The sequence below is a fragment of the Myodes glareolus genome, chromosome 15 (genome assembly GCF_982192425.1).
Source record: "Myodes glareolus chromosome 15, mMyoGla1.1, whole genome shotgun sequence".
In the NCBI taxonomy this organism is placed as follows: Eukaryota; Metazoa; Chordata; class Mammalia; order Rodentia; family Cricetidae; genus Myodes; species Myodes glareolus.
In genome coordinates, this window is record NC_142040.1 from 73357540 (window position 1) to 73375310 (window position 17771).

General features: G+C 43.5%; 1 protein-coding gene across 3 annotated transcripts in view; it reads right to left on the bottom strand.

Moving 5' to 3' along the window:
• The window catches only part of Adcy2 (adenylate cyclase 2), a 350815-nt gene that overhangs the window by 88074 nt on the left and 244970 nt on the right, over nt 1–17771 (bottom strand). For all 3 annotated transcript variants that reach the window (XR_015735023.1, XM_087897019.1, XM_087897018.1), the window contains exons 6-12: nt 15693–15804; nt 13062–13189; nt 11468–11626; nt 10438–10570; nt 9043–9219; nt 6474–6517; nt 3611–3691 (exon numbers count right to left, since the gene is read on the bottom strand). Coding sequence is in view for 2 of the 3 variants with exons in the window: in XM_087897019.1 (XP_087753145.1) it covers nt 3611–3691; nt 6474–6517; nt 9043–9219; nt 10438–10570; nt 11468–11626; nt 13062–13189; nt 15693–15804 (834 nt within the window). In the remaining variant the exon portion in view is untranslated. The remainder of the gene's footprint in view (nt 1–3610; nt 3692–6473; nt 6518–9042; nt 9220–10437; nt 10571–11467; nt 11627–13061; nt 13190–15692; nt 15805–17771) is intronic.

Consider the following 17771-nt stretch of genomic DNA (forward strand, 5'->3'; position numbering starts at 1 on the left):
TGAAGGTCAAGTTACAGACTTCAAAACCATGATATTGTTGGTATTTCGTATTACTGTAGCAGATGTAGACTTTCACCCATTTTATGAGATTATTGTAGGACCCAACCTTTGATTTATATCCACTTTTTAAAGTTAGCTCTTATTTTATTTACAGCTTTTTATTTTCTGGAATCAGTATTTAAATTTTTAAATTAGGAATCAAGAGTGTTAGTTTCTACTAAAATACCCCCAAAATAAAAAATATATTTTATTTTATTTATAATTTTATTAAGTGTTAATTGAGTGTGTGTGTGTGTGTGTGTGTGTGTGTGTGTGTGTGTGCGTGCATAGGCACATACATGCCACTGCTGACGTGTGGATGTTAGATGATAACTTTGGGAAATCAGTTCTTTCTGGAATTGAATTTACATAGTCAGGCTCAGTGTCAAGCTTCTATCTCACTGGCCCCAAAATAAATTTTAGAATACTCACTGTTACAACTGTGTTTATCAGAATATGTATAGCACATGCAGGTAAATTACCCCAAATGTTTTTTTCCTTTATTGACAAAGCAGAATCTAATTTTAAAAAAATGCTTCCAGAAAATAGAAATTTGCAAATAAAATAAGATGGAGCTTTAAAAGCTGAAAATAAAAGTAGTTCTCTCTTTGTCATCAGGGTGTCTAGGTTTACATGTCTAGATTTACAGCCCCTGTGTCCTGCTGGGGGACAGGAAGACCCCAGGACTGGGATTTTCCTGACTAGCATTGCCAAAACCCAACATGGTACCCCCACAAGCCAGGAATTCCCAAGGAGACAACTAATCCCAGCAAATCCACATGCTCACTTCCCTTTTCCTAGCTAGGGCTGTATGAACTCTGGCTTGAAGCAGTAAGTGATGAGCAAATCTGACGCTGTCTTTGGATTAATGACTATGCTGTCATTACCCCTGATTTAGTCTCTGGGAAGCCCCAGAAGGACTCTGCATTCCCTCTAATGACTTGTACGGAATGCACATTTAATACTATGGTTTTTATGTTTGATATGCTAGGCCTTCATGATCCCCACCGAGATCTGTTCACAGAACTGATAGGGCTACATGGACAGAAAAGATTTATGTGGCATGAGAAGGTCAAATATTATTTTTGGAAATGGGAACTGTAGATGCACAGGAGAGGACCAAAAACAAAAGGGGAACTGAGGGAGGGAGGCAGCCATTATATTGTGCATTAAATGTGTGTGTCTTCCTCAGTTCCATATGTCGAGGCCCTGACCCCTAACACAGCTGTATTGGAATGTGGGGGCCTCTTGGGTTTTGTTAGCATTGATGAGGTCATAGAGTAGAGCTGGACTTGATAGGACTGGTGACCTCAGATCAGACAGAAGCAACTGACACTGAGCTCTGGGCAACTGACACTGAGCTCTGGGCATGTACCTGGGAAAGGAAGGTGTGTGTGTGTGTGTGTCTGTGTCTGTCTGTCTGTCTACGTGTGTCTGTTTCCCTGATGTGGAACTGAATACATGCCAATCTGCAGAGAAATCAATGTTTTATATAAAGGATAAGGATACTAATTGGTAATCCAGTCCCAAAGGCATCTTTAGGAGGAATATTTGTGCATAATTTCCTTCGTGATGTCTTTTGTTTTAGTAGGCATATTTGTCTGGATGTCTTTGGCTTATTCCATTTGAGTATGATTTTTGTGTACATGGAACATTCACAGTATTCTTTTCTTTTTTAAATTGTTACTGTTGTTATTTGGTTTCTCAAGACAGAGTTTCTCTGTGTAGCCCAGACTGTCATGGAACTTGCTCTGTAGATCAGGCTAGGCTCATACTCACAGAGATCTGCCTGCCTTGCCTCCCCAGTGCCGAGATTAACACCACTTTCTGTCTGTATAGTAATTCTTTGAAATTAAAATATAAATACATTGCTTCCTCTTTTCCATTTTTTCCTCCAACCCTTCCCATGCACTTCCCACTTGCCGTCTCTCAAATTCATGGCCTCTATTTCTTTAATTGCTGAATATATATATATATATATATATATGTATATATATATATAAAATCTCCCATATATATGTGTGCTATATAAATGTTCAATATGTATAGTGACAAGTTTGGCTTTGGTATTATATATTTTATGTCTTGTCTCTTTCCTATTTTTTATTTAATTTTTTTATTAAGAACTTTTTAAATACAATCTTTTCTCATTTTACATAGCTATCCCCATTCCCACTCCCTCCTCTCCTCCCACTTCCCCCACCTTCCCCTACTCCACCACCCCATCCACTCCCCAGAAAGGGTAATAAGCTGAGACAAGCCCAAGAGAGGGAGGAGCAATAGTATGAGCAAAGGGGTCAAGGCCATAATGGTGAAACAGCTGATCTGAGTTAGTGAGAGCTCACTGACTCCAGACTGACAGCGGGGGAATCTGCATAGGACCAAAGTAGGCCCTCTGAATGTGGAGGCGGTTTATGGCTTGGACAGTCTGCGGGGCCACTGGCAGTGGGACCAGGATTTATCCCTAGTGCTTAAACTGGCATCTAGGAGCACATTCTTGCTCAGCCAAGATGTAGTGGGGAGAACCTTGATCTTGCCTCAAAGTGAAGTGTCAGGCTTTATAACTGAATTTTTAAAAAGCACTGATTGTCTATGCATGCTTTTGGTTTGCTGTGAGATCTGAGACATAGGTGAGATCCTCTATGGCACAGCTGAGTCCTATTACACAAGGAAGTCCTCCTCCATGGCACAGGTGAGTCCCCATGACACAGGTGAGTACCCCATGGCACAGGTGAGTCCCCATAATACAGGTGAGTTCCCCTTGGCACAGGTGAGTCCCTCATGACACAGATGAGTCCCCTATGGTACAGGTGAGTCCTCCATGACACATATGAGTTCCCTATGGTACAGGTGAGTCCCCATGGCACAGGTGAGTCCCTATGGCACAGGTGATCCTCTATGGTACAGGTGAGTCCCCTATGACAGGTGAATCCCCCCATGACACAGGTGAGCCCCCTATGGCCCAGGTGAGTACCCCATGGCACAGGTGAGTCCCCCATGAATCAGGTAGTGTTCTCTGTAACATAAACGAGGCCCTATGTCATTGCTGACTTTCTCTACATGACACAGCAAAGTCCTTCTGTGGCACAGGTGGGTTCCTTTATGACACAGATGAGTTTGATGACAAACCTAAGTTTCTCCATAATTATTAATTTTAAAATATGTAACAACAAATAAATATAGGCCATGAATTTGAGAGAGTGAGCAAGAGGATACATGGGAAGAATTGGAGGGAGGTAAGGGAAGGGGGGAAATCGTGTAATTTAAAAAATAAAAGCAAAGTATACAAACTGACACAGATCTTTCTCTGTATAACTCCTCACCATGCTGTTTGTTACTAAGTAACTGGGTGGCTATTTTTTAGGCAGAACTTAATTTTTTTATAGCACGACAGAAATCCTATTAACAGAACCTACTATGAAGGGCACCGGGGGAAACTGATGAACTGTTTGAGACATTTGGGTTTGCTATTGGAAGGATGGTAGTGTTGGGCTGAAGACACTTGGAAAATATTCCATTGCACTAAAACACTAGACTTTGGAGTAAGCTGAGGGAGAATAAAAACACCCACTTCTGTGCGTTGATCCCATCAATGGCCTGGATCATCCTTTCATTCAGTTCTTCTTCAAATCTCTTCTTCTGTGACTTCGTTCTATACGAAAGGGAAGCATTGCGAGTGAGAATGTTAGTGTTAAGGTAAACATTGTGCCGTTCTCATGGTAACAAAGCATACATTCACACTACGGACTGAAGAAATTGACCATAATGCTTATGATGGCACGCACATCGCCTTACTATTCTTTGACACCCACTGGACTTTCAAATCACCACCAAGAGTACGTGGTGTTTGATACGAGAAGACCTTCCTTCCCTAAGTGATATCCTAACTCTACTTGCAGCCCAGTTGGATTAAATCACACCGGCTGTAGAAATAACCCTAGAGAAATTTGATTATGTTAGTCATTCCTGTATTTGAAGTATTCCTCGGCCAGTTTCCAAGAATCTGCAGAGCTAGTCTTTGTTTAGACATTTCAAAGATTCATTTCATATGATATACTTAGTATAATTGTTGTGCTTAAATGTAAGTATTCTGCGGTTGGCAAAAGTCACACCTACAGAGAACCTGCTTCTGCTTGTGGACTTAAAGATTACCACACTAGTCTTGGGGAAGGTGACGTTAAACCGAAAAAAGATAGTTCCTAAGTGAACTATGCCAACTAACAGTGCCCTTGCTACTCTGAAAGGTGGATAATTCACATGAGGATGGCATAAAGGAGATGGTGAGGGTGGCATCTATTTTAAAAGTTAAATATCTACTGGAAAGATTAAAGGCATAGGTTGGCCTTTGCTGGCCAGTTTAAATGAGGTCATGCCTGTCTTCAGACACATGCATCAAGATGGTTCAGTACTAAATGGGTAGATCTAATCTGGAATAACACTGGCACTTTTCTGAGGTCCTATTTGCGCATATATATAGATAAGAACACTAAAAAGTATGGCATGTCACACTTATCATTTTATCTGTAATTAAATCTCAAAGAACTATCAGTGAGACACAGTGATGTGTGTATTCCCACACTCTACACTTTGACTTTGTGTCTCTCTCTGCCACTCTCTAAAAGGTCAAGTGCAGATTTCATTCTAAAACAAAAATGTCATGAAGTGATCCAACTATACACATCAAGCCAATTCAATTATGAGGTTTAAGTTTACCAAATTCAAATCCATTTGAAGAAGGCAGATTGGTTTTGGTCCTGTTTTATTTAGGTTTGGTATGGGATCTCACAGTGCCTTATGGAGAATCATTCTGTGCTCTACCGCCAAGTCTCACCTCCATCCTTTCTGCATATTTTTTTTTAAAGTAAAGGTCTTTAGCAATCATCTGGTGGAGACATGCACCCTCATTAACAGGCTCCCAGTGATGTACTCAGACCCTCTTTTAAATTTTTCAATTCCATGATGAGGCTGGAGTTTCTGGACTTGGTTTTCTTTTTCAGTCTGGCCAAGTCTAAAGAAATTGCACTGTTAACTTGGGGCTCACAGGCAAATGTACCTATTTCCTGAGCGGTTGAGCTAAGGTATTAGTTCTGTTAATCTGCTCAGGGCTAGTGAATAATGCCTGTGCAGGGTTCAGCAGCATGTTAAATGCAATACGAAGCAGCCACCAAGAACAGGTTCTGATGAGTAATTTGAATTGACTATCTGCATAATGATCCTGCCATAGACACAGATTTCTCATTTGTGTGGCCTTCACCGTGGAGAGGACAAGGCACCCATACACCTGTAACACCTATACACCTGTAACACATATACCTTCTCAAGGTATCTTAGAGACACAGAGGTACTGTATATTCTTCTGAAGATTAAGTTTGCTTTAACGTGGCACAGATTATGGAAAAACATATTTAAAAAAATCACAAGAGCCTTATCAACTGCAGAACATAAGGATGAAAGTATTACACTTCAATGTTAAAATTTCAAATTTGCAAAAATACAAATTAGAGTTAGTTGCAATAGTCATATGGAAGGGTTCTGGGAAAACAAACGGGCTTGACAGGTGTGTTTACTTTTCACTTGGACACATTGCATATTCTACAGAGAAATATATTGGATCATACATTTTTCTTCCATTTTATACACGTCAATGGCAGTCTCTTTGTAGGGAAAGGAAAGTTGCCTTAACTATTGTGCCAATATCTTACATTAATTATTTCAATATTAGAGTAAAATGGAAGACAGAGGGGTGTGAGGTCAAAAAATGTAGTGAGCCCCACAGGGATGACTCCATGGTTAAGAGCACGTGTTTCCATTGCAGAGGACCCAAGCTGTGTTCCCAGCCTCCATGTGATAACCATCCGGGGCTCGATCATTCTCTTTTGGCCTCTATGGACACTACATACATGTGGCGCACATAAATACACTACATACATGTAGTGCACCTCAATACATGTATCCAAACGCTCACACACATAAAGTTAAACAAAAAGACAGCAATACGATCTTATTGTGGACAGTGGCAGGATGTGGGAGAAAATTCTTAAAAGGATTGTCCGTTTTGAGCAGGGTGGGCAGCTTGGGTCACCTTTGGGATTCAACATATAGTTTCTAAGTAGCAACTGAAAAATGTAAAACAATTCAGGCTTTTAAAAACTCTATCTCTACTAGGAAGAGGGATTTCAACAAAACACTCTATCCCCAGCAGACAAAAAGTCGAGCAGGTGGTGTTTTCCTTCTCTCTCGCGCTCTCTCTCAAGCCTAATAACAAGACACTAATATTCTTATTTTTAGAAGCTGGAAGTAATTTGATAGGGCTCTTTATAGGAGCTGCTCTTTTGGAAGACATCTTTGAAATAGCTCTAATTGATGATAATTACTCACAGATAAATAACAAGCAATATGCCTTTAGAAATTAAACTGTCAATGACAAGCCCTACCTTAAGGTGCGATTTTGAAAATTATGTTGACCCATTGGCACATCCTGCAATTAAAAACAAAGAAACTCAATTAGTGTCAAAAGCGTCTTCCAGGAAGAAGTGGGCAATGATCCTGAGATGGTACGCGTTTTTTCTTTTATCATGGTGAGTATGGTTTAAGTAACTATGTGATAATCCATATGAGGAAAAGGGCTTATCATAAACACTTAAAATGTTGGTGTAATGCACAAACATTAGACATTGGGGCGCGGGGAGTAACAACATGATTTTGCTTTTTAAAAGTTTGCAATCTTGAAATGTTTAGATTTCTCTTTAAATGGTGGCCCCTGGAAGCCCTCAAAAGAGTTGTCGGAAGCTCACAGTCACCTGGAAATATCACACAAATAATAGATGGTCTTTAAAACACAAGAGGAGCTTCAAACATTCGCTGTCCATCCAAGGACTGATCCCTGAACCAGATCGTAAGAAATGGCACCACGGGTCCAATGTGTGGACTCAAGGGACAATGGACAGAAGGAAGAAATATCACATGACCAATTGGAAGTTCTAGAGAGAGTGAAAGGGAGACATGGGTCAGGGCTGGCAGGTAGATACCTCACTGCGTAATAGTAGCAAGAGTTCAAAAGCCAAAAGACCACAGGGATACTTCTGTACTCCTGCAGTGGAATTAACGTAAAAGCTGGAACAGTAAATTGAAAGTAATTCAGCTTCACGCTTCTTGTGACTGGGAACAGTGATTTTAATTGACAACTGGACACAGGAATCCGGAGATGCCTGTTCTAAGTGCCCTAAGGGCTGGAAGACACCGGATGCTGCAGGCCTCCCACAATGGACCCCTCTCTCCTGATGATTTCACCCTGACCCTCAGCTCCCAACGCCAACTCCAGCCTCCAGTTTCGACAGCTTCAGGCTTGCACAAGCACCCATGGTCTTCCTTGTTGGATGGAAGTATGTAGAAGACACGTCAACTTGATGGTGGTTATTAGAAAGGTCTTGATTTTTCCATTTTAAATTTTTTTCCATTTTCCATTTTTCCACTTCCCATGCAGTGGTCACCTCAGTGAATCATCATTCTCCAGCTGTGGGATGCGCTGGGGGTGCGGACCCATGCCACCATCAAGTCTCATTTGCTCCACCTCCCAGGTAGACCGTGAGTGTGCTTCTCACGGTATCTGCTGCCGTCTCAGCGGGAGAGGACACTGCTCTGCCTTGGAGACTCTGTAGTCCTGCTCTGTCACTCCAAAGCACACATCTGTCACAATCCTCGCTAGTTTAAGATACCCCGAAAGGGTCACGTGAACTTTTTACCCTGTCATCCCAGCGTAGACAACTTCCTTTCGCCATGGTTGACAACTCCCAGCCCCACCCGCCTCTCCTCCATCCCCAGCAGATGTCTCACTCAGTCCTCTGAGGGACTTGACCTTGCCCTCCTGCCTGGTCTTCCTGTCTGTTCTGTTCTTTCCCCCGAGACTTTCATACCCCACTGCCTAGAGCAGAATCCATTTACTCCATGATCCACTTAAGTTTACCTTCCTCACGGGGCTTATTGTACTTGAAGTAACCTTATTCATTTATCATACTCCACTGTGATCTCCCCTGCCCATTAGAATGGAAACTCGTGGGACCTGCCCCACACTCTCCTCTGCTGACTGATCAGTCACAACCTTCTGCTGCATTACAACAATTTTTAAGTTAAGTATGGAACAACAATTAATGACAAGAGTCTATGGATTTGGAAGAGAGCAAGGAGGGATACATGGGAAGGGAGAATGATGTAATTATAGGATAATCTCAAAAATGAAAGAAACAATGTAAGAACTGTAGAGAAGTTGTAGAAACACATGTGATTAGCCTATAGCTCCCGCCTGCGGGACTTAAGGGGTTGTTGCCAGACTCTGAGCCCTGGGGAAGAGGAAAGATGGGAATTCACCTTTCACCTGACATCTCGCCATGCTCCTTCTCAGCCAGTGAGAATCATGAAGTACAGAATTTTATCTCAACTGCATCCTAACCATTCCCTGCCACTACACATGGGACTGGATGTGGTTTTAGGACTGAAATAACGGTTGGGACTATGCCAACCCTCTAACTGTGTGACTCTTCCTGCTCCCTCTAGATCTATTTTCTGTAGTCTTTTCTGCATCTTACTGCGCAAGTCCCCATGGTGAGGACCTTTGGCATCTGTGGCTGGAACCAGAACAGGGACGCACAGCGATGGGGCAGGCACCGCCGCTGCAGAGCCTGCACATCTGGAATTGGAGCAGTCCTGGCCATGCCCATGAGCAGCCATCTGCCTTCACATCTACTCCTGTTAAAATGCTCATGGTATTCTACCTCATAAGCCCAAAAAGAACTTGGTTAAACAGCCTTGTCACAGCCAGTTGTATAAATAATGACATGTGGGGCTGTGGAGTCGAAGAGCAAAGTTGCTCTGTGTTGGATTCAAAGGCCCCGTGGACTCCGAGATCACCACCATCGCAGACAAGCATTTTGGCTGGAGATGCCCAATTTTTTGCTGCAGGAGGAGCTCACTGCCCCCCTTCCATGCCTATGGCTCTGAGGCACTCACCGTGGTGCTAATCTTCCCGTTCTCTGTGGTCATGCTATCCCTGTGGTGCAGATGTGCGAAGGGCTTGGCTGCTCCCCAGGACTCCAAGTACCGGGTCATGCGGACAGACGCCCTCATCTTGGCTCCATCTAGGGTGTGGCGGGGTCTGAAGAGGTGCTGGGGACTCCGTCGCTCTCCCTTGGGAGGAGAAACAGCATCATGAATGGTACTCCAACCTGCCCCTCCCTCCCTGGTCCTGCTCCAGTTTCCCTGGACCAAGTCAATTGCTTTCTCTCTAGATAGCAAAACTCAATTAGTGAAAGTGGTAAGTATATTAGTGGATAATAATTCATGAAGTAAACCAACCCTTCTGCCGAACTTGGATCTGCTCTAGCTTGTTTTGGTGGTTTTATAATGAGGTTTGGCTGTGCTGGTCATATTGGTGGTGGCCTCGTGTACCTATAATTTGTGGCTCTTTGGCCTGGATACATCTTCCTGTCACTTATTCACCGCTTGCCATTCATGATACTCATGCTGACCTCTAGGTCAACAGTGAAACTAATTACAAGTGCGTCCTTAGCAGTGAACCCCAGGCTACAGGGAAGCCATCGCAGATAAATGCCCATGGATCTGATCTTGATTTTGTGAACTTGGGTGACATGGCTCGGAAGCCCATATCTCTGCATTCTTCACCATTTACCAGATGTGTCACTTGGAGACAGTCACACAACTTCCCAGAGCTTCAGGGTCTTATGATGGATGATAATACCCATCTGGCAGGACTTTGAGAGAAATGAACAGCACTGAAAGCTCCGCGTCCCTGGATCTCCTCTAACAGGTAGCACGAACACAAGACGAGACAGACAGCACCTCCCTGCCCGATTATTTCTCAGGTGATGGGCTCCTTAGGCACACAAGGGAAGCTGGTCTGTATGTACCCACGTTTTCACACAAATGAATTGTGAGATTTACTTGCTAATCCTGAAAAACTTTCTCCCTTTTTCCCACACAATTATCTTACTTCACCTGATGAGATTTTTATGTTTGATGACTTCATTAAGAATCTCTATTTCTTCTTAACTCCCAGGTTTCAAAGCTGTGCGCACATAGAGCCTTTCACAGGTGGCACTGTGCGACAAGACAGACCTCTATAATAATCCCGACCAGCGCCCTTCATCCACCCCGTCAGCACATAGAGAGAGACAATACATTCCAACTGTCTTCTGAATAAGCACTGGAATTCACCATTGCAAACATCTTCTATAATCAAGCCACTGATTGCACTTAAAGTGGTTTTGAGGGTGAAGACTCAGTCAGTTCTTAGCTAAAAGCATCACCTGCAACGATGTTTTCACTACCTGCTTCCCAGTCACAGAAATAACGAGCTAATTATCTACCCTGGAGAGTGGTACTGACCTTGGGGTTGATTACGAAGTAGGTTTTCACCAAGTGCTGCTTTAAATACGGGTCCCTTATTTCGCCATCTCCCTCCTCCACTTTGTAGGCCCCGTTCAAGTGCTCCAGGGTGACTGAGGAAATGTGAACGCGTCTGAAATGGAATTTTAAACATATAGAGGGATAAATGTAAAGAAAGATTTTCTGTTTGTTTGCGGCTTGGGGAATAACTTCTCTTCTAGTGAAGGAGAACCAGTGTGTCCTCTGGTTTTCTGAGAGACTGACGTCAGCGGAAGTTTGTGCTGGACTGGCCGTTATTGTAAAGAACGGCACCTAGAGGTCCTCAGTCACCAACACTGTAGACCCTCTGTGCTCACAGAAAGCTGTACAGCAGGTGTGATGCACCTCACTGGAAAATATTGGATGATAACGCATTTTCACGAGAGTATCTGTCAAAATCTGCATCCGGGTGTGACAGCAGAAGTGTCGGCTGTGTGGAAGCGTGGATATCCTCCCCGGTGTTTGCTCGTGTGTGTCGTGGAATCACGGCCCTCACATGTGAGAGTCGCATGTCTGACATTTAACCACAAGTGGATTCTATGACTGCCTATGAGACTTAGTCTACTGCGTGTAGATGTACCAGTTCTAGAGTGACACCAAGCTTGTACATTCAACGGCAGCTCAGATCAACATTTGTAAATCTACAAATAAATAAAGGCTTAGAGTTCACTTTGTGGTATCTGCAATGCTTAGATAAAGGCTTTAGGTTTGTCGAATTGGTGTTTGAGTTTGTGTGTGTGTGTGTGTGTGTTGCTAGGGAGGAAGCCTAGAGGTTTATTTATTTATATTTTTACATTCTAAGTAAGCCTCTAGCACTATCCTGAGAGCAAGGCCATGTGGTTTTTGTCAGAGGCCACTGAACACAGGTTATCATGATACCAATATAGGCAAGAGTAGCCACCTAAAACTCAGCAAGTCGGTATTACCTGGTTGATCTGGCCTGACTAGTTGAGCCACCAGCTTGAAGAGAGAAATTCAAGATTTGTCTTACCCAGGGACTCCTCCAGCTTCCATGTGGTTGGCCAAAGTGACGTCATGAGACCACACATCGTACTGCCACTTCTGGAGACCAATCACACCGCACAGCACGTTCCCAGAATGCACTCCGACACGCATGTTGATGTCAACCCCTGTAGCGTCCCTCACTTTCCTAAAGGGAGGAGAAGTGAGTATAGCTCACTAGTGCCGTTTTATTCCTTTGGCACACAGCCAATCTCCCTGCATGTTATTATTCAGAACCTCTCAGCCTTTGGGCAATGTCACCATAGACCCTCCTGTGGCAGAGGACCGTTTGCTGTTTTGGAGCAAGAGGAAGGGTAGCATCGCCTAAACACTCCAGGAGTGGATCCAAAGCTCCACGCTCTGCTTGGAGTGGTCAGCAGTGACAATGCATCTGGGCTCCTGTTTCCATGTCCCCAGTTAACTGATCCACTGTGCGCGACTTCCTGCTGTGGTCAACCCCAAATGTCTGCGTATCACTGTCTTGCAGCATCAGACCCCATTTCAAATACCATTTTCAATTCCTAACATGCATGCCCCTGATAAACATATTCTGCTAGCAAAGGAACAATATAACTTACTTGGGAGCTTAATAACTTCAGTTCAACTATGGATATTTAAGAAATAATCATAAGGTTAAATATTATCAACTGAATATATTCTTTAATTAAAAAGGAAAATAATTTTAAAGGCTTTAATAATATATTATGAAGAGGAATGAAATTAAAAATTGTCTCTGATATTTTATGACTATTGATGACTGTTGACAGAGGCCCGTGAAGAACTACCCTGACGTGGAGACAGAAGTGTTGGGCAATGCTGGCTTCGGCTTCTATCATTTATTACTTAAGATATTATGACAAAAGAAGTGTCCAGGAAGATGATCCCAGCGCATGGGTAGAATTTCCCCAGGGGAAACGAGGAAGGGAACAGAGATCATGGGCAGCACATTGAGGAGAACAGATGGTTCCCATGGCTCGTCACAGTAAAGCAAAGCGTTAGCATCTCACAAATGGCCTGGGGCGTGGCATAACGATGGTACCAGGGCATGCCAAAAGTGCCACAAAATGGACTACTGATGTAAAAAAAAAATAAGTGGTTTCCCCAAAAGGTAACCGTTCACTAGACGTCCTGATTCATGCTTCTATAACGGGAATACAAACGCTGTTCCTTGGTGTGAGAGAGAAAGAGAACAGAGAATTCCCAAATGGATGAGAGACACCCAGGCTGTCACCCATCCTCAGGGGGTTAAGAAAGCAAACTGCTTTTATCACTTCATCCATCATACCTGAGATCAACAGGCAATTTACAACAGAATGTGGAGCCGGTGAGAGGAGTTTGCTTGAATCACCTCAGAAACCAACCAATTATTAACTCAGTTTCTCTGAAACCAGTGGTTGGTAACAATGTCCCTGAGGGCTGGTGCCAGCCGTTCTCCGGACTGAGGACCCCTCACGCCAAGAGATCTGTTTCCTCATTTTATCCTTAGGTGTACAGTTAGTGCCAGTGCACAGAAAACAGAAATAGCTGCAGGTGAGAAGTACAACTCAAAACCGTTGTTTTGTGCTCCCGAGTGACACACTTACTTTATGGCTTCGCACATATCCAGTCCCATTTTCACACAGTTCTTGGCGTGGTTAGGGAGAGATATGGGGAGTCCGGAAACACAGTAATAGCAGTCTCCTAAAATTTTAATCCTCATGCATTCATTCTCCTGGAAGAAGGAAGCGGAAGACCTCATTGGCATGGTGCTCTCACAATGATTCACATTTGCTGAGCGGCACCCGTTGCCGGCCATGCTGACTCAGCTCCTGTGGACAGGACGTGTGGAGAGAGGGGTGAGAACAGGACAACCCTCTCCACAAGCCCGCTTCCACAGCAGGAGGAATGATGGGGAGGGGAAGATGCGGGGCATACAGAGAGGGTTTTGGAACAGTTTCCGCTGAAAAGCAGAGGAGGATTGTTCTCTGCAGGACATATGAGCATTCTGTGGAGACGGGCATCATCCAGACCAGGACGGGACAGTTAGACTTAAAATGCTATTCTCCTACGTTGGGGTTTATTTTTAACTTGCAGAAGACTCATTATATATATGTACATATATTGTCTGATAAATGTCTTCACCCGCCAGTAAGTTACTATGTAACATGATTAATCATTTAGAATCCAGTTCTGTTATTAGGATAAAGTTTTCTAATACAAAGTCTGACCAGCTGAGGGCTGGAGAGACAGCTCGGTGGTCAAGAGCACCCACTGCTCTCGCACAGGGCCCAGGGTTAGTTCCTGGCCCCTCACAAACCCTGTAACTCCAGCTTCAGATTTTGATCCCCTCTTATGCACGCGGAGACACGCATGTGCATATGATTCAAAATGCCATCCTAATAAACTAAAAACAGGAAGAGTTTGACCAACTCATTTGCTTGTTTACATCACACTTACATCAAGTATTGTAATCTGCATTACAACACTTAAATCATCTCATTCATATGCATCCATCCTACCTTCCTTTTTTACCTTTTAAGTAGCTCTTCAGCAAAATAAAACAAACCCAAAAATGTTCTAAACACAGTCTATTTCCTCTGAGAATACCACGGGTTTATAAGTGAGCGGATACGACGTCTTTGTAAGCATGTGTGCAGTTACCGGACGCTTTGGCATGTGTCTTTTCCTGACTAATAGCTCACAAGCTAGGACATGCTTTCATGCTTATTTATAGCACTAGTGATGACGTATTTAGTAATTCCAGTGTAGTGTCATAAACAAGAGAAAAGCAAATTACTCATTAGTCAGGCTTCTTGCACACTTCTTCGAGGGCTAGTTTATGTCTGCAGAATGTTGGTGTTTCACAACAGTGCTTGGCTGTGACCTTAAGCTGCTCAGCTTAAGTGACTTGCTTTACCCAGTATTCATTCAGTAGGCTGGGCAGGCTGCTTGCTTACAGTACTCCATTTATGTCATTTAACTGTGCTCTGAGCTATCATCTAGAATGGATCCTGTCTTTGACCACATCAGCTGGGCTGGACTCAGACGAAGCCCAGACATTCTGAGAGGAAGTCACACTGTACCCACTCATTCTGGGGAATAGTGTGTCATTCCAGATTCTTTTGTAGACACACTTCCTGTTGCCCGTATCTGTCACATGCAATAGAATCACTGCACATACAGCTAGTTACAGTGGAATCACACTTGAAGACTAGGTTCTATTCCAGCATGACTGATCGCTATGGGACAGGGAAATGTGAGTTCTAAGAGGCTCACACATCATAGAGACGATCATGTGTACATGAGGGATGCTGCTTCTGGTCACCTTCTTCTACCTAACATCACCAGGCAACGCAATAAAAACGGGAGAATTCAAGTCATTAAGTTTCACCCTTTCTTTTTTCTTTAAATGTTAAATTACAAAACTTAACACTTTCCTTTGACAAGGAGGGAGGCAGAGCTATTCTCTCACTGCTGTTAACCCCCTTTCCCAGGGGGAGCTGATGCACATGACAAGATAGCATACTTGGGGAGACGGGCCCACAGAGGACCATGCCCTCGTCTGTAGACTAACTTTCTGCCTAAGACATTGTTGGCAGTTGTTTAAAAATGACCGACCCACACAAAGCAACTCTTCTGCATATAAGTAACTAATACTAGTAGGTATAATGAAGGGTGTTGGGAACCCATTCAGAGACAAAAATCAGGCTGAAAAGAAGCATGTAATGAAAAGCAAAGAGCTGGGAAAAAAAAGAAATGTTTTTCATCCACATTTCACCAGCTCGAGGTCAAGTTTTTGATAAATCCCCCATGTAAACACAGACACAGCATGACTGTGAACCGACGAGTCTTTTTAAGTGGCACAAAAGCTACAAGATAAAAATGAGAGTAGTGATTGAAGGGCTTGTACAAAAGGCGTATCACATACCTTAGGGTTCCCCCCCAGAATCTTACTTAACTGTGTGAAGAGAGAATGCTTAAACCTTCACGTGGAAATGCCTCCAAGGGCCTTCCCTAACATCCCAAGGTGCACAGGGTTGCCAAGAGAATCTCACCATTTTGAGTGTAGAATTGTATGTAAGCAGCCCGCTAAAAATAGAGGAAAACACACAGAAACTTGCATGCCAGGGCATCCTCATCCTGGATACGGCAAATAAAACCAGCAGGTTTTGCAAACGTTCTCGAAGGAGAGAAAATGCGCCCGGATGTTATACATCTTCGTGGTGAAAACCCACCTTTGCAATTTGGTCAAATTTCCCGAAGAGCTCATTCAGCATGTGGACCAGTTCCCCAGGGGAGCAGTCACTTGCAAGTCGGGTGAACCCAACGATGTCAGCGTATAAGATGCTGTGGGAACAGGCGGGGAAGAGGACTTAAAAGTCTGTATTACATTGTAAAGATGAGTCATGACAATTTCCTATTAGAACAGTGTAAATATTTTGTACTTAGTAGTTTCATGAGAAATATGCGATTTCCTGAACAGGAAATGCATAAACCTTGAAATATATCACCATTTAAATATTTTTCTAGTGCTGCATTTAAAAAATTATTTTTAATTAATTTTTTTTATTCCTCTCTCATACATCATACCCAAGCGCAGTTTCCCTGAGGATGTAGTGGGAAGAGACAAGCTGCTACATCACACTGGTTCAGCTCCAGGGCTTTTGCTTCTTCCTCCCCCTCTCCTCCTGCACGCCTGCCTTCCCACTCATGCAACCCAGGCGACCAGTGGAGTGTGGTCCCACTTGCACTGTCATGTGACTCACACTGTACAAACTCCTACAGTAGAAGCAACAGATGCTAAAGCCCAATCCCATGTGTGCCAATTCAAATGAAAAAAAAAAACAAAGCAATAATATTCCTTTCTAAAAGGGAATAATAATCGATTGATCCTGCATCCTTTCCTATAGGTTTAGACTTCACTTGGGGTGACATGTTAAACAAATCAAGACACCCATGAGTGTTCAAAGGTGATTCCTGTTAAATATTGTAAAGGGAATTGGCAGACTGTTAGGAGAGAGGGGCACAGGCAGGTGGGCAGGTGAGCGTCCAGGGAACTTCACTCTTTGGATGTGACATCTTCATTTACATGTGTGCAGACGAGCTGGGGTGACTGTGGGTTGCCCCAAGAATAACCAGTGAGATGTCCAGTGTGTGTATCAATCCTTTTGCATACAATAGCATAGTCCAGATGGTCATGAAGGCTTTATACATTGGCCTACACTCCTGCTCTGAGTCTGAACAGCCACTTAGTGAAGATGTTATGACTTGAAATGTACCATGCAATAGAAATACTCATAAGGAAGGTTATTGAAACAAGCAAACAAACAAACAAACGCAAATCCCCCAAAAGCAAAATGTGGAAATTGGCAGCCATGTGGAGAGTTGGATCCATTGTTCATTGTTGGTGAAAGCGTAGGGGGTATAGCCACAATGGAATACACTACGACAGCTCCTGAAAAATTTAACCCTGCGAACAAGATTTAGATGTGGGATTAAAGACTCAAGCAGATGTTGATGCATGAATGACTGAATTTGCTTTATTCCCAAGATGGGATGGAAACAACCCTAAAGTCCATCTGCGGACGTATGGGAAGAGAAACTGTGATCTCCACATACACTGCAATAGTAGTCAGCCTGGGAAAGAGATGAAATCCCAGGAAGTGCTGGACTTGAAGGCACAAAATGTCAAATGTTAAGTGATTACATTCCACGTTGCCTTAGACTAAAGCAGCCCTTGTAGGCAGAAGGCAGAATGGTCGGTGCTGAGTTGGGGGAGGAAGTCGGGGCTTGTTGATTAGTAGGGATGGGAACCCCATGTACAATGAGGGAAAAGTTTTGGAAATGATCAAGACAGTGGGAAAGCTCTATGACCACTTCCTCCCCCAGAACTATTCCCTTAGAAGTGGCTGAACTGTAAAACATTGTGCCCATTTCACCACATCGAAAACAAAACTACGTGGTGCCGATCATCTCTGTCGCAGCCAGATCAGGACAGGACTCTGCAGCAAAGCACAGAGAGATGCATCCCTCTGCTGGGGGGCAGGCGACTTCTGCAGGCTTCTGAAGAGGCTGGCCTTTCTGTTCTGTTCCCATGATCTCTCAAACCATGCCTACTTCCCTCCATCACTCCTTTAGAGGAATGGCTGGCAGAGGCTGAGCCATGTTCCAGAGCATCTGATACAAAGAACTCTGGGAAAGGAGTAGGCGAAGGTGGGTGAAGCCACTTCCTTCTCGTCTGTAACATCCTCAGTTTTTTTGGATGATTAGAACCTGAACTGGGCAAAGCAGTCCATGGCAGACTGGCCGGAGAT